Genomic DNA, 14,389 nt, shown 5'->3' with positions numbered 1-14,389 from the left:
TTTGGTGATGTACTTGGTAGGGTATCTGTTGTCCACTTAAAGAGCAGTGAAAAGGAAAACCTGTGAAGAGTTTGTTTGGGAATATGCAGCTAACCCATCTTCACCACTAACAGCCTTATTCCTTTGTTAAAATCTACAGAGTCAAATGAGGTGATTTCAAAACAATTGAGTATCTTGCTGAAATCAGTTGCTATGAACAAACAGCTTTCCTACAGAACTCCTAGATGCACAGAATTTTTACCCTGTGTTCCTTACGCAGCTGGAAGCACAAGGAAGATGTCATTTTGGTCACATCATCCTGCCTTTTGGGTTCGATTGTGTATTTCAGACCCATCTGTAATTTGGCTGTCCTTTGAAAAGCAATCCCAAAGTCATTTTGGCAGAGTTTAAAAACAAAGTTTCAATCCAAATTACAGGTGAGACATGTCCAAACTTGACAAACCCCACTCTGTGGCACTGGGCTGTGATTGTCATTTCCTCATTAGATGTCCCAGTTAACAGCTTCACAGCCACGTTCAGCTGACAGCCTCTGGAAAAGGTACCACAGCAATGTAGGTGACTTAGCTGCGTAGTGTCAAGGCTATGTCACTGATGTGTGAACCAGAGTATCTGATGGTTTACCCCCAGCAGAGACTAAAGAAATAAATCCTTTCCATCAACTAATTTGCCTGGGTATATATTTGGGGTTTGGAGGTTTCAGACTCCAAAGATATAGGACTGGAGCCTCCTACAAAGCTTGAAGCTCTGTTATAATTAAGCAATTTGTTCCAGTCTTCTCTAATCCTAAAGCTCAGTCAGCACATTTTCAGTTTCTTCTGACTGTTAAAGACAACAAGCAGTCAGTAACCTGCAAACTAGTAGGTAACCTGTAGCCAGTTGTGATTACAATTCACAATAAACTTGTTCATAATATTTTTATCTAGAAGTATAGCATAAAGCCTGCCACATGGATTTCAAGATGCCTAAAATACGAAAGACAGCTATTTAGCTATAGGTGAAAGCTCAACCTTCGTGTGAAAGGAGTAGCTAAACACACCTGTACTAGCCCATACCTCTGGGCAGGCTGCCACACCAAGATATTTTGCCACCTGTCAGGTTCAGGTTACATGTCAAAAGAGGACCTATGGAGCTGAAGTGAGAAGGACAGGATACAACACAAACGCTTGGGGTACTTCAGCATTGTAGCTTCTCACCAGTCTTGGAGTATCCAGAAAGAAACTGGAGTTGGGACTAGCAGGTATAAATGCAGGAGCTCAGGACACAAGAGAGAGGCACTAAGGCATGAGGACATTAAACTCCTTTTAGTCTCATTAGTAAATCCACACTAAGATAGATGAGGTGCTCAGTGTGGACAGAGGCACTTCCTCATTCTCTAGGGCCCATCCTCTGATGCTATCTGGACGTCGGACTCCTCCCCAGTGCTGCCCAAAAATTTACTTGGGCTTACCTACAGAAAAGGGTATTTTCTCTGGCACATGCTGGTGGTGAAGGAGAAATGAGAGAGAGGAAAAAGCTGCAAATTGCTTCTTGCACACTCTGGAGCTCCTGGCTAACTTAAAAAGCAAAAGGTCAGGCTTATGGCAGATTCCCTATTTTCATCTTCTGCAGGCTACATGAAACCACCGAGAGCTTGGGCCCAGCTAAGGGACCCCACCACAAGATTTGTTTTCTAAAAACAGCTCTGTGAATGCATCTGCTGTGATAACTCCACTGCATTGGGTCTTGGTCAAATGCCACCATGAGTGACACAACTCCAGAGGAGGAGTGAGTGACATAAAAATGTATTACCTTGTATAGAAATGTCTGACTGATCTAGATGTGCAGAATGGTAAGACATTCCTTGACCAGGAGATGGTTAGCTGAAAGGGCTGATTTTTGGTTGCAGTTCTTGTAAATGGACAGGTATTGCTCATGAGAAACATGGAGGAATTGGATTCCTCAAGCATTTAAGTGAAAGCTGCAACTGCTACTGCAATAGTTTGTGGAAGGACTCCTTAGATGTTTGAAGCTAGTCATGTTCTTTCCTAACAAGAGCTAACTAATGCTGTCTATATATGAAAAGTCAGACAAGCTCTGAGATTTCAGATATGATATATGCATTTTATATGTTCCTCTTTCACAAATGCCATGTTTTTATTTCATGCTAATAATTTAAAGACTTCCTGTTCTCATATCCTGATGAATTTTGAGTGTCTACTACAATGATTTTTCCAAAGAGACATAAATGATGGTCCTATACAATCACTGATTACACACTAATTGTATTTCATTGCATCTGTTTTTCTCCTCTTCTGATTTACAGTGAGTAGCTATGGAAACTGAGGGTGCATACCTCAGTGCTTCACAAATGAGTAGGCAGAGGAATTTATTCCTTTCCCCAGGATTGTTCTATTTTGCTTAGTCAGTAATTAGGATCAATGTGACTACAGGAAAATCATAGTAAGAATGGTGAAATTACCTTTTTCAATGGCATTACAAACTAAGTACTTCTGAAAAAGGCTTACTAATAAGGACTGGTACTTGAAATAAAAGGCATGGATACTCAATGTCCTCAGTTTATATGTTGAAACTTCTACACCAAAGCCTTCATCAGTTCACTGTAAGAATGTCTTTGTATGTGCCATGTTCACTCATTATTGAAGTAGAATCAGTTGATCAAGAGAAGCTGTCAGCATGATTTTAGAAGTCATGATGCTCACCACGTCATAAAGCAAAGCATAGATTAGAGGCTCTGCTCTGTCCAGAAGACAACTGGGGATGCAAAGACTCATTGCAAAATAACCTCTGTATAATCTATGCATTTCCCATGCCACGGGACAAGGCAAATAGAGCGGATGTCACTGTATGGTGGACTATGTCACCACAGAAAGCAGGGTATCCATATCCAGTCATCTCAGCTCCCTGCCATGCAGTTAGTGCTTCAAGTTTGCCTTGAGACTTCTCTACGTGACGGTTGAGACACCTGGCTAGTCCGAACAGAGAAATGCTCCTAAGGATAGTTTGGAATTGTCTCCCTTGTTTGCATTAAACACTTCTAGCCCACAGGGACATACTTGCACTTACTGTGTTACAGTTTGGAAAAGGAAACCATTTTTCACAGGATTCTGTCAGATCGTAAGGCAGATCTGCAGTGATGGTCCCCCTTGCTTTGTTCCACACTAGCAGCACAGACCTCACAACATCAGCTTTTTCCTGATGAACTTCCTAATACTGTGAATGTACTAAATTACAGAATTTTATTTTCATAGGATGTCAGTGAGGTCAAAGATCAGCAGCATTACAGAAAATGCTGACAATCTCAGCAAAAATATTTAGGGTTATCAAAGGTCTTGCGATCTGTTCTTGAGAGATTTGCCCAACATCCACACACTGATTCAAGCAACCTTGAAGCTCCTTAAATAAAGGCAATAAAAAACAACCAAATGCACTATCCAAAGAGACCATGTCAGGAAAAGAAAAGCAGGCCCAATGGCATTTTGACCTAAGTAGACTTTGGGATAAGGCCCATGAATATGCAGCATCTCATGATGACCTGCTTCTTGTTCTGTATTGGGTGAATAAACAACATACAAAGATTTTCTTATAGCATATTGGTGAAAGGTGTATGGTACAGAATTTCCTACATATAAATGCTACCATCTGCAACTAGATGCCATTCTGAGTGCAGGCCTGGGGATGCTACCATCATAACACAACAGCTTCCCCACATCTAGTCGCTATTCATATGGACAACTTTTTATTTGGACCTTAAATGCTAGTGGAAAATCTTTTCTGGGTCGTGTGCAGAAACTGGGAGTAAATTTCAGGGGGAGTTTCCAAGTCAGTGGTAAAACTGGTATTGAATATTATGGAGAACAATTTCCCCTGGGTGTTTGGCTTGGAGTAAATGAGGTCTAACAAATTATGTTAACATAGCAGGCAAGCCTTAATCAAGGATATTTAAGACCCAAGTTCACTACTCAGTCATGGAGCCAAGGCAGGTTTCCTTAGCAGTGAATGCATAGGAGGAGTCAGTAGCAGATACACTTCTTCATTTGTCTTATTCAGTCCTAGGCTGGACTTTTGGGTTTTGTTACTTACACTAGTCCTCTTGGAGATAGGAGTTTTACTCTACCTATGTATCAGGTTGTGACTAAGGGGTCTTAATTCTATCACCTTTTCCTATCTCACAGTATTTCATTTTCAAATAAAGGATGTTTCAAAACAAAACAGAGCAAAACAAAACAAAAAGCACAGTTCTGAGTATACAATACAGGCATTACAGCATAGGCAAAGTACAGCAAACATTTGCTTACCTATAGCAGAGTTGTCAAAAATAACAGCTACAGTTGCATTCTGAGGGTCAGGGAGTGCTTCTATGTCAGCTAAACAAGTCAAAATCTCAGTGTCCGTTGGAGTCAAAGTTAGGATGCTCAGAGCATTGTGGAGGCCATTAGATCCTTGACTTTCCTGAGTAACATAGCTGGACTTATCAATGAAAGAGTCATTTCTCATCCAGGTAATGTCTGGAGCTGGAGCCCATCCTAAGGCTTCACAAGCAATTTCAACTGTTTGGTTCTCTTTTACTGTTAAGGTGCTATTTTTGATGAATAAAGATCCATTAACTGTAGGAGGGAAAAGATGTTTTGTTCCTTGAGAATATTTGGATGCATCGCTTTCCTGCTGATTGTTTTAAATTTTATCTTGCTACCCAGAAATAGTTACGTCTTGAGATATGAAGTACAAACCAATCATTATTAACATATATACCATATGCATGATATAAACATTCAAATATTGTGACTTCATGGATGCATTGCCCAGTATGTCTAAAGCACAAGTCTCAACTTTCAATACCTTTCCAATAAGAAGCCACGAGGATGATAAGGGGACTTGAGCACCTCCCCTATGAAGAGAGATTGAGATCCCTGCGGCTGTTTAGTCTTGAGAAGAGAAGACTGAGAGGGGATCTGATCAATGTCTATCAATATCTGAGGGGTGGGTGTCAAGTGGAGGGGGCCAGGCTCTTTTTGGTGGTTCACAGTGATAAGACAAGGAACAATGGGTTCAAATCTGACCATAGAAGATTTCACCTCAATATGAGGAGAAACTTCTTTACAGTGAGGGTGACAGAGCACTGGAACAAGATCTCCAGGGGGCTTGTGGAATCTCCTTCTCTGGAGACTTTCCAAACCCACCTGGATGTGTTCCTGTGCAGACTATTCTAAGTGATCCTGCTCTGGCAGGGGGGGTTGGACCTGATGATCTCTTGAGGTCCCTTCCAACCTCTGATATACTGTGATACTGTGATAATAAAAACCATAACATTATACTTTTTAGCTACCCTGACATATTTCCAGCTGAAGGCCAATCTAATGAATCAGGGCACTTCCAAGTGTTGAGCATGCTCAGGTTTTATCAGGAAAGGTTTACAGGTAGGTGATGAGCCATTCTCATTGCATGAAGCACCTCTTTCACAAATTAATAGTTTCTGGTGGTTAGATCTTGCTTTACTGGAAGCATTCTCTCACTGCTCATGCTTCAGAGAGGAAAAAGAGGTTTCATATAGGGAGGCTTCACACATAGGAGCTTTTTGTTTCTGCTAGTAGCAGCAATCTTATGAAAAATATCATCTTGTGTTTCAAGGTCTTTACTTCTACACTTCTACACTACAACACTTCTACACTACTTCTATTAAGTAAAACTCAGATAAGGTGGATAGAAACTAACTCCTGAGTCAGAAAGCAGGAGGGAGATCTGCCTTACAGACAGCAGAAAGATCACATACAAAGATGTACATAGAGTTAATCCATATTGGTTTTAACCAAAAGATCATTTTTGATGACTGCTGGTGGGCACTTTAATGCAACTGAATAACATACAAGAGCTTTAACAGGAAAGAACAAGGGTAATTATAACCTTTGCTAATGGCACTCTGAAAGTGACTCTGAAACCTGCTTTGACAGTAAAATTAAGACAAGAAGGACAGGAGACAAAGGATAGTAAATGAGAGCAAGTACTTCTTCACAGGGATAATTTGAGCAATTCATCAGAGGATTCCTTTAAGTGCAGTATAATAAAATAGCATTGTATTGGTGGCTTATACGTACCTTGAACAGAAAGAAATGCAAATCTGCTCTCACCAAATTGCTGGATACTACATTCAATTTTTCCAGAATCACTCAGCTGGGTGTTGTGGATGATCAACTCCAAGGTAACCCCATTGCTACTGGTGTAATTTTGAGAGGTAAAGCGGTCTGATGGTCCAATAGCTCCTTGAGCACTGGTGACAGTGAGGACAGGACTCCCATTGGACAGCCAAATGAGAATTACCCAGTCTAATGACACAGTGCAGTTAAACCGAGCTTCTGAACCAGCAAGGACTGTTGCATTAGTAGGGCCTTCTATAACAGAGTAACAAAAGCCGAGACCTGGAAGGAAGAAAAAAATATAGCCTGTAAATATACATACAACATCACCACTAAAGGCATTTGACTTAGTTTTTACTGCCAGCAATTTAAGGTTAAAAAGCCAGGTGTCCTGGCTTAGTATTCCTCACTAAGAGCACTTAGTCACATGTCAGGAAAGGCTGTTGATTAAGTTGAGCTGGCACTTCACCTCCAACAACCATGAGTACCCAGCACTTCCAGGAAAAGATTCTAGTCTCATTTTCTATAATGCCTATCAGTAAGTAGTTAAAGGTATGAATGGTGAATTGAATTTGCAACTGAGTAACATTAATTCCACAGCAGTAAAGAGTGGTCAAATGTTGCCTTATTATAATGCATCCCCAAGCTAGTCATCACAAAGCCAAAAAGTAGTTTATACAGCTTGAAAGGTCTTAACTAGTTCAGAAATGTAGATGCACAGTCTAATTTTTCAGCTTTAATTTAGATTAAACGGTTTTCTTTAAAGATGCATTTGATTTGTCTCTCTTCCTCCTACTCCAAAACCAATGTTTTTCTCTCCAGTGATTCACTAAAATTTTGTTGAAAGAAAAAAACATACCACTTTTAAAAAGGAAAATACATTGAGTTCTGTAGAATTTAAATAAATAAAAGAGAATGGAACTGGTCCCTTTTCCATACCTCAGATTGACAATGATTTTTTGCAGCCCCATTGAATGTCATTCTATGTTCTTTCCTTTATTCATCTGTCTCTTCCCTTCTTTCTCATTCATGCATCACATACCCGCGTTCTCAGTTTTCCGTTAACAAGAACTGCTGTAATTAATGAGGTTTTCTTCATTAAAAGGTAGCATGAATTTTGGCTACTGTGAAGGCACTTTATTTTCTTTTCCTCCTCAACAGACCCAGGGCCACCTGTTGCCCTCAGAGGAATGAAGATGCAGCTGTTGCCCAGGCAGATGGTAAAGCCCCTGTGCATGAGAAGGGAGAAGCACTCACTTCTGCCAAGAAGAACATGAGGGAAGGATAAAAGCAGAGACCCTCTTTATCAAAGGAGCAGCTGTGACTTCAGTCCCTGAAATAGCCAGGGGATATGGTGCAATTCTGAGGGTGGTCAAATCTTAAAGCATTGCTCAAAAAAAGAACATTGTCTACCCTACTCTTCATAAGAGGCAAACCTTCACACTGTAAGAACGTCCCATATTATTTGGTTGGTGTCTTAGGAAACAGGGCTTCAGAGAGCAGCTAACCAACGTCTTTCCTCTATTGTGGAGCCCAAAATGGCATGCTCTCATAAGCCATGCACCTTCCTAAGTCACTGACACCCACAGCCTTGCTGGCTACAGAGGCAGAGTGGAGGATAAGAGAGGGTTGCCATTCCAGGCCCTGCTGCTACCAAGGTTCATCTCAGAGGACTGCCTGTGCTCTGCATGCACCGGGCACAGCTCCTCCTCATCCCCCACAGCTGATAACATCTCTGCACCTGCCTTTAAGCTCAGGTCCGCTCCCTTTTGGCCTAGTGCTCACCTGCACCTCCCTGTGACAGAGCTGCTCTTTGATGGGGGCATTGAAAAGTTTTGGTGGCAAGGGACCTCTCAGAAAATCTTGCACAGGGCCTTGTCAAGTCATGTGGTGTATCATCAAGGATGGAGATTTCACAAGCTCCCTGCAGACCAAGCAGCCCTACCACTGAGATCTACCTCAGCAGTGAGTTTTTCACCACTTACTGAGAAACATCCATGCTGAGGAAACACCAGGACTGACAGTGCTACCCCTAACAATTCAGGCTGTAGTCTGCATAATTAGAGCAATTGGATGCTATATTCCATAACAGTCTAATTAAAACCCTGTGCTTGCAAATTTGGCCTGAGAATAAGTGTTCAATTATTTCACAGGAGAAAGAAAGTCTGAAATGGCCATTACTTCCTTGCTAAGAATATTCAAGACAATGAAATGAATTTTTAAAGGTTTCATTCAAATCAGGTTTTGTACATCTTAGGTAGTTTGTTCATTAATGGATTAATTATAATTTATTTAAACATTCATTTTTCTTTCAGTCAATAGCTGGTGTGAGTAGGGAAGAACATGCTGCATTGTTTCACACAAAAGAGACATTTGATAGCTGTATAATGGAACTAGAGCCTTATCTCAGTTACAACATTGCAAGCAGAGCCTTAGTCAATACATTGAGGGCATAGGTCTGTAATTTTACTGCTCCAATGACAACATTTCCTAATTCCTAGCTCACATTTAATCCTAGGTAGCATGCATCTAAATAGGTTCATGCCAAGAATTGTTCCTTAATATAAATAGCTCCTCTCTTCCCTCCCACTCACCACACGTATTTACAGACAAGAGCCTTTTCAGTCTTTGTTTTGCAGGATTACACAAACTTAGCTCTCTCTGGTTCTTTGCATGGTTGACTCTGAATTTTCTGATGTTCACAAAAACCTTTACAAACATTTTCCACCTTCCTGGGTTATGTTACCTCTGCCATGCACCTCACTCTCCATAATACATCTATGTGTGAGGAATAAAATGTTAAATGAAAGGCAAACTTCACTTTCACTGATAGCTGATAAAGCCAGATAAGATACAGTAAAACACATTTCTGTTTGATTTAAATGTCTCTTTCTTTCTAGTAACATTTATTCAAAGCTCTCTTCAGACTTGTAAAGGCAACCTGAAATGCTTTAAAACATGAAACAGCTTGAAGATGAACTCAGCAGTCAAATCTACATGTATGCCTTAATACATTGTTTTACAAACAGTTTACAAAATGCTTCAATGTCATTTCCTCTATTTTCTGTCTGTCACTTTCTGAATGTTACAAATTGGCCACGTGTCTGTGGATGACATCATTGACAGAGCTAGGGGTTTTCACATGAACATGCAGTGATGAAAGGCATTCCAGTGAGACTGTTTGTCACATAATATGGCACTCTTGCCTCATATTCAACATCCAGTTGTCATGCTTATATTCAGAACTTATATTAACAGGATTGAGACACCATCCTAAACTCAAATGTATCTGAATTAGCTTTTTTTCTTCTTGAATCATATTGTACCAGCCTTTACAGTATTACTCCCCATACATCTATTATGTCTATAACACATCCACTACTGAGTTTTTTGATTTTTACACTTTGCTTGAAGTTTTCCTGCTTTGTTGAAGAGGACATTAGCAGTTACCATGACAATAGACACAGTCAAGAACAAAATTCCTTAGAATTAATACCAAAATGCATTTAGTTGATCATGAAACAAGAGCTGCAGTACTTCTTCACATTGTTCTCTTAAAGCAAACTCTGCATGTGCAATTTATTTCCATATCTGTGCAAACACTTTACTTTTTTAAGGAGCCACGGTTTACAATGGCTCTGAGTAAATGATGTGACTTTCAGTACGTTGCTAGCTGTTAATTAATCATTTGCTATGAGATCATGTCTGTGAGTTCTATTATAGTCTTGAAATGTATCACCTAACAATGAACAGTCAGTGATCACCAGCTCTAAAACAACCTAATACTGGGTTTGTTTTCTTCAGACAGTCAGGACAGTTTAGGCAGGTAGGTATGAGTTATTCCTTCATTTATCTCTCCTAATATAATAGAATCATTTTTTATCAGTCTACAGGCATGATCAGATCCACATATTCTACCACCAACCAATCTTCTGGAGCAATAGATGATCTTTCATTGACTTCTCTGAGTTAGGGAACAGATCCCTAAGCACTCTTTGGGGATTCTTTGGAGGTCTAAGGAGTGGGACATAGCTCAGCCTTGCCTCCATTTAGATCTCACTTTAAACCCAGCACAATTCACAGAATTGCTGAATTGCCTAGATTGAAAAAGACCTTTAAGATCACCAAGCTCAATCATTAGCCTAACACTGACAAGTCCTTGACTTAACCATGTTCCTAATCACCACATCTACAAGACTCTTCCAATACCTCCAGGAATGAACACTCCACCACCTCCCTGGGCAAGCCATTCCACTGCCTTATAACCCTTTCAGTGAAGAAATTCTTCCTAATATCCAATCTAAACATCCCTTGGTGGAGCTGAGGCCATCTCCTATTGTCATAACACTCATTACTTGGTTGAACAGAACGACCACCACCTCTCTACAACCTCCTTTCAGGTAGTTGTAGGGAGTGGTAGGGTCTCCCCTGAGCCTCCTTTTCTCCAGACTAAACAACCCCAGCTCTCTCAGCCACTCCTCATAAAATTTGTCCTCTAGACAAAGGAAAAGGAGTTTCATGAGCCCTCTTCACCTGCTGCCAAAACACTGTTGGTGGTTTAAACTTTTTATCTTTTATTTTTTATCCTGAAGGAGCACATGGAGTCTTGAACCAACAGTGTGTGCCATTGTCCAATCCATGTACAAGTGCTGATAAAGTTACTTGTGTAAGGTCAAAGAAGACATTCATGACAGAAATGGGAACTAGATCCAGTTCCTAGTGCCTTAAGGTAGTGTTGTAAGTTCTTTTGCTGGACCCTGCTCTTTGCATTAAGGAGAAAATTTTAGTGTTAATTTCATTTACATACTGCTTAAAAATATCTTGCAGATGGTTGTTTTTAGGAAAATTAAGGGCTCAGGCTAGACTGTCATTGCACTTTACAGGAATTACGTGTTCAGCTCTAAACAGCTGGTTTATCATCTGCTTCCTCAAGCAAAAACAGTAAGAAATCTCCCCCTGGCACAGATCATCTTTGCAATGGGGAAATGTTAGGCTGTGTTCCTGCTATTGTATTACACCTTGGCTGTTGAAGAACAAAGCTGACTTGAGACACCTTCCTTGAAGCATATCACTAGATGTTTATAAAGCAAGCACCAGTCCTGAAAGTTTGCTTAAAGTTTGCTTTGATAAGACTTTACTGCATTTCAGTTGCTCAGTCCTTCTCAAGAGAATGCAGAGTATGCACCAACTCCTTTATGAGCTGTTTATTTCTGCCTCTGTCACTCAAATTCACTGTCACATCACGGAAGGTTTGAAGAAACAAAAATGCATCCCATTCCTTGGATGACACCTGCACTGAGGGAACCTCCTTTGCTGAAGAACTGCCCTTGCCCTTCATCACCAATGTTTTCAATCCTGTGTCTGAGATAACGTTGAAGGACAACTTTTTCATGCTGAAGGTTTTGGCAATAAGGGCACTGAGATGTAGCTACCTTCTTTTTCTGCCCTTCTCCTCTGACTCTGTCTTTCCTCTTTCCTAAGTGACCTATTTGGTGCCACGCAGTGAAGGACAGGATGAGTTTATTACCCCTTTTTCATAATGATTCCTTTCCTTTCAGCCTCATTATCACATTTCAAAATAATCTCCCCCTCTACACTTCCATAAACACTGCCTTTTACTCTTCTGTTTTTGAGTCTAGTGTCTGTCTTCCTCCTTTCCTTCTCTGATGTCTGTTAGAATTTCTAAAGGGTTTTTTTTCCTTCCACTGTGTTTTCTTTTCATTCTTTCTTTCTTTAGTCTTTTGCTCATCCCACCTTATCTTCTGCCTTCCCTGCCCATCAGTGGTCCACTGCTCCAGCAACAGCTCTGCAATAGATTGGGTTGGATTCAGTACGATTTTTCCTTAGCACATCTCAAGTTTACTTCAAAAACTAACAGCCCTCCAGCTGAGCTCTTGGAAAACCAAAATAGGTTACAGCTTATCAAAGCCTGCAGAGAAGGACTAGATTATTTGCTTATGTTAACAACGATTTTTAAATGCTTATAGGCTGTTTCTGTCAAGTAATACCAGTCTGCTGGCATTCAACAACACATTTTTCCACCCACATGCACACAAACCCCTCCACAACCCCTACATGTGTCTTCCCATCTCTTCTCTGTTTGATAGTTGTCCCTTGCAGCTGCTCCTGGCTCTGCTGCTGGACTACTCCCCTCTTTTCTGCTTGTCTGCAATGGTAATGATCCGCAGGCTGGGCACACCACAGCACCACCACCTATATCCTGGCTGCAGGCAAAGACCCTACACTGCCTGTCAGCCCTGTGATCTGCAATGCCATTGCTGCTAAAGGACAACTACACACCATGATATTTGTTTCTAGCTTATTTCAGCCTTTTTTGTAATTTGGCATCCCCCATAGCCAGTGACCATGAGCCTTACTACTTTGTTCTATATTGTGAGAGAAAAATGCATTCTTTGGTTTGCTTTAAATTGGCTTGCTTTTTATTTTCCTGATAGTTTTACTGGTTGCCACTAGTTCTTTTTGTTATGAGAAACTGTGAATAACCATTTCCCCATTCACCTCCAGGGAATCAATTATTTTAATCAATTTTTACTATTTCTTCTTTTTTTTTCACAATCAGAAAAATATCCCAATCTAACGAAGGCCTCTTATACCTTCCTCAGACTTAATATATACTTTTTGAAATGGAAGAGCTAACAAAACAGCCAATATTCAAGATATAGGCTTTTCACAGATTTATATAAATGCTTGGTTTCATTGTATTACCTTTGCAGAAGACACAAAGCTGTGAAATTTTCTTTTTTCAACAATTCAGACATCCCAAGATATCGACTCCTTTCCCCCACTAGACGTATGCAGTTCAGTGATACTTTGCATTTAATGTTTTCTGCTCCTTTATTACTTACTTGGCATCATGACATTTTCTGGCAAATCTTTCTATTCTCTTTTTGGATTTGGCTGCCCTAAGTAATTCTGCACCACCTGCAAAGTCTGCCACCTCACAGTTCACTCCTCTTCACTAGGTTGTTTAAGAGCTTGTTGAATACCACACATCCCCATGAAGCTTCACTCGGAGCACCACTCTGCTCAGAAAACTCAATGTTTGTTCCTGCATTCTGTTTCCTTTCATCAGTTATTAAGGCACAATAATTCCTCTCCTCTCATCTCACTGCAGCTCCCTTCTATCAGAGCCTGTTAAAACTCCAGCTACTTTATAAGAAAAAAAAGTGTCAGCCTTGTCTCTGTTACCCAACTAGTCATTTTATACTCACATCTTCACTAAAGCTCTGCCACCAAGACACCTTTTATCTGAATTCACTTTGAAATTCAGGCATGTGAAATGCAAATTGGAGGCAAACTATCAAAATTATACTTTGCACATATTTCTGGAAGCAAAATTAGCACCAATACTGAGCTTTCTGCAGATGCCCCCCCCAAAAGCAGTCCCAAACAGACAGCAGGAAGATGAATGCAAGGAGAAGTAGAAATAAGCAGACACCCCTGCTCATTGGAAGTGAGAGAGGGCAGCCTCCCCACCCCCTCCATTGCTCACTCCAGCCATCAGATCATTCAGGCTTGACATGCAAACTTAACCAGTTTAAACAGTTTAAATAATCCCCATCTGGGATTGGCTCTTCAGTCTGATATCATCATTTTAAAGTCATTGGCATGGCTTTAAAATTAGTTCACACATTGTGTCTACAGTGAGTCATTTCACAGGTTATGAATGTGTCCTACCTGGTAGCAAGGCAGTTAAGAAGAGAGGAAGTAAAATGAATTTCTGGAACCTCCCCATTGGAGCATTCTTTCTTGGTCCCTAAGGCAGAAAGCCACCAGCACTCACTGCATACTTGAGAAGAAGCTGAAGGACAGAACTTATCAAGAAACTTGGTAATGAGCTGCTGCTTTGTGTCCTTCATGCAACCTGTATTACAAACAAGGGGAGAAGATTAAATGAGGGAGAGTTTGGAAGGAAATCTGTATCTTTTCCAAAACAACTGTTTCAAAATAAGTAGAGGAGCTTTCTACAGCAGAGACACCTCCCCCTACACACCTTGCATCTCTTGTGTCCTTAGCCCCTCCTAGCTATTACAACCCTACTGCTTCAGGATTGACTGTGTCAGGGGAGCTCCATCTGCATCATTAATCATGAGCAGCTGGGAAAAATAATTCTCTAAGTGCCCCACAACTGTGTGTGCATTGTGCATGTGCCATCCAGAGCCTGGGCACAATAGGGAATCCTGTGCTCCATCACTTACTGTCATGCAGGGGAACTGAGCAGGGTATTAGCCTCTACCTTG

The 14,389-nt window shown here is 40.7% G+C and overlaps 1 protein-coding gene across 1 annotated transcript in view; it reads right to left on the bottom strand.

Annotated features, from left to right (window-relative positions):
• The window catches only part of IGSF5 (immunoglobulin superfamily member 5), a 31,925-nt gene extending 18,041 nt beyond the window's left edge, over positions 1-13,884 (bottom strand). Inside the window, exons 1-3 of the mRNA XM_054390324.1 lie at positions 13,827-13,884; positions 6,090-6,410; positions 4,296-4,604 (exon numbers count right to left, since the gene is read on the bottom strand). Coding sequence (XP_054246299.1) covers positions 4,296-4,604; positions 6,090-6,410; positions 13,827-13,884 — 688 coding nt within the window. The remainder of the gene's footprint in view (positions 1-4,295; positions 4,605-6,089; positions 6,411-13,826) is intronic.
• Between the last annotated feature and the right edge of the window lie 505 nt (positions 13,885-14,389).

This window comes from Indicator indicator, chromosome 1 (genome assembly GCF_027791375.1).
Source record: "Indicator indicator isolate 239-I01 chromosome 1, UM_Iind_1.1, whole genome shotgun sequence".
Lineage (NCBI taxonomy): Eukaryota > Metazoa > Chordata > Aves > Piciformes > Indicatoridae > Indicator > Indicator indicator.
Note: the sequence above shows the minus strand (reverse complement) of the source record. Positions and strands in the feature narration are given on the sequence as shown.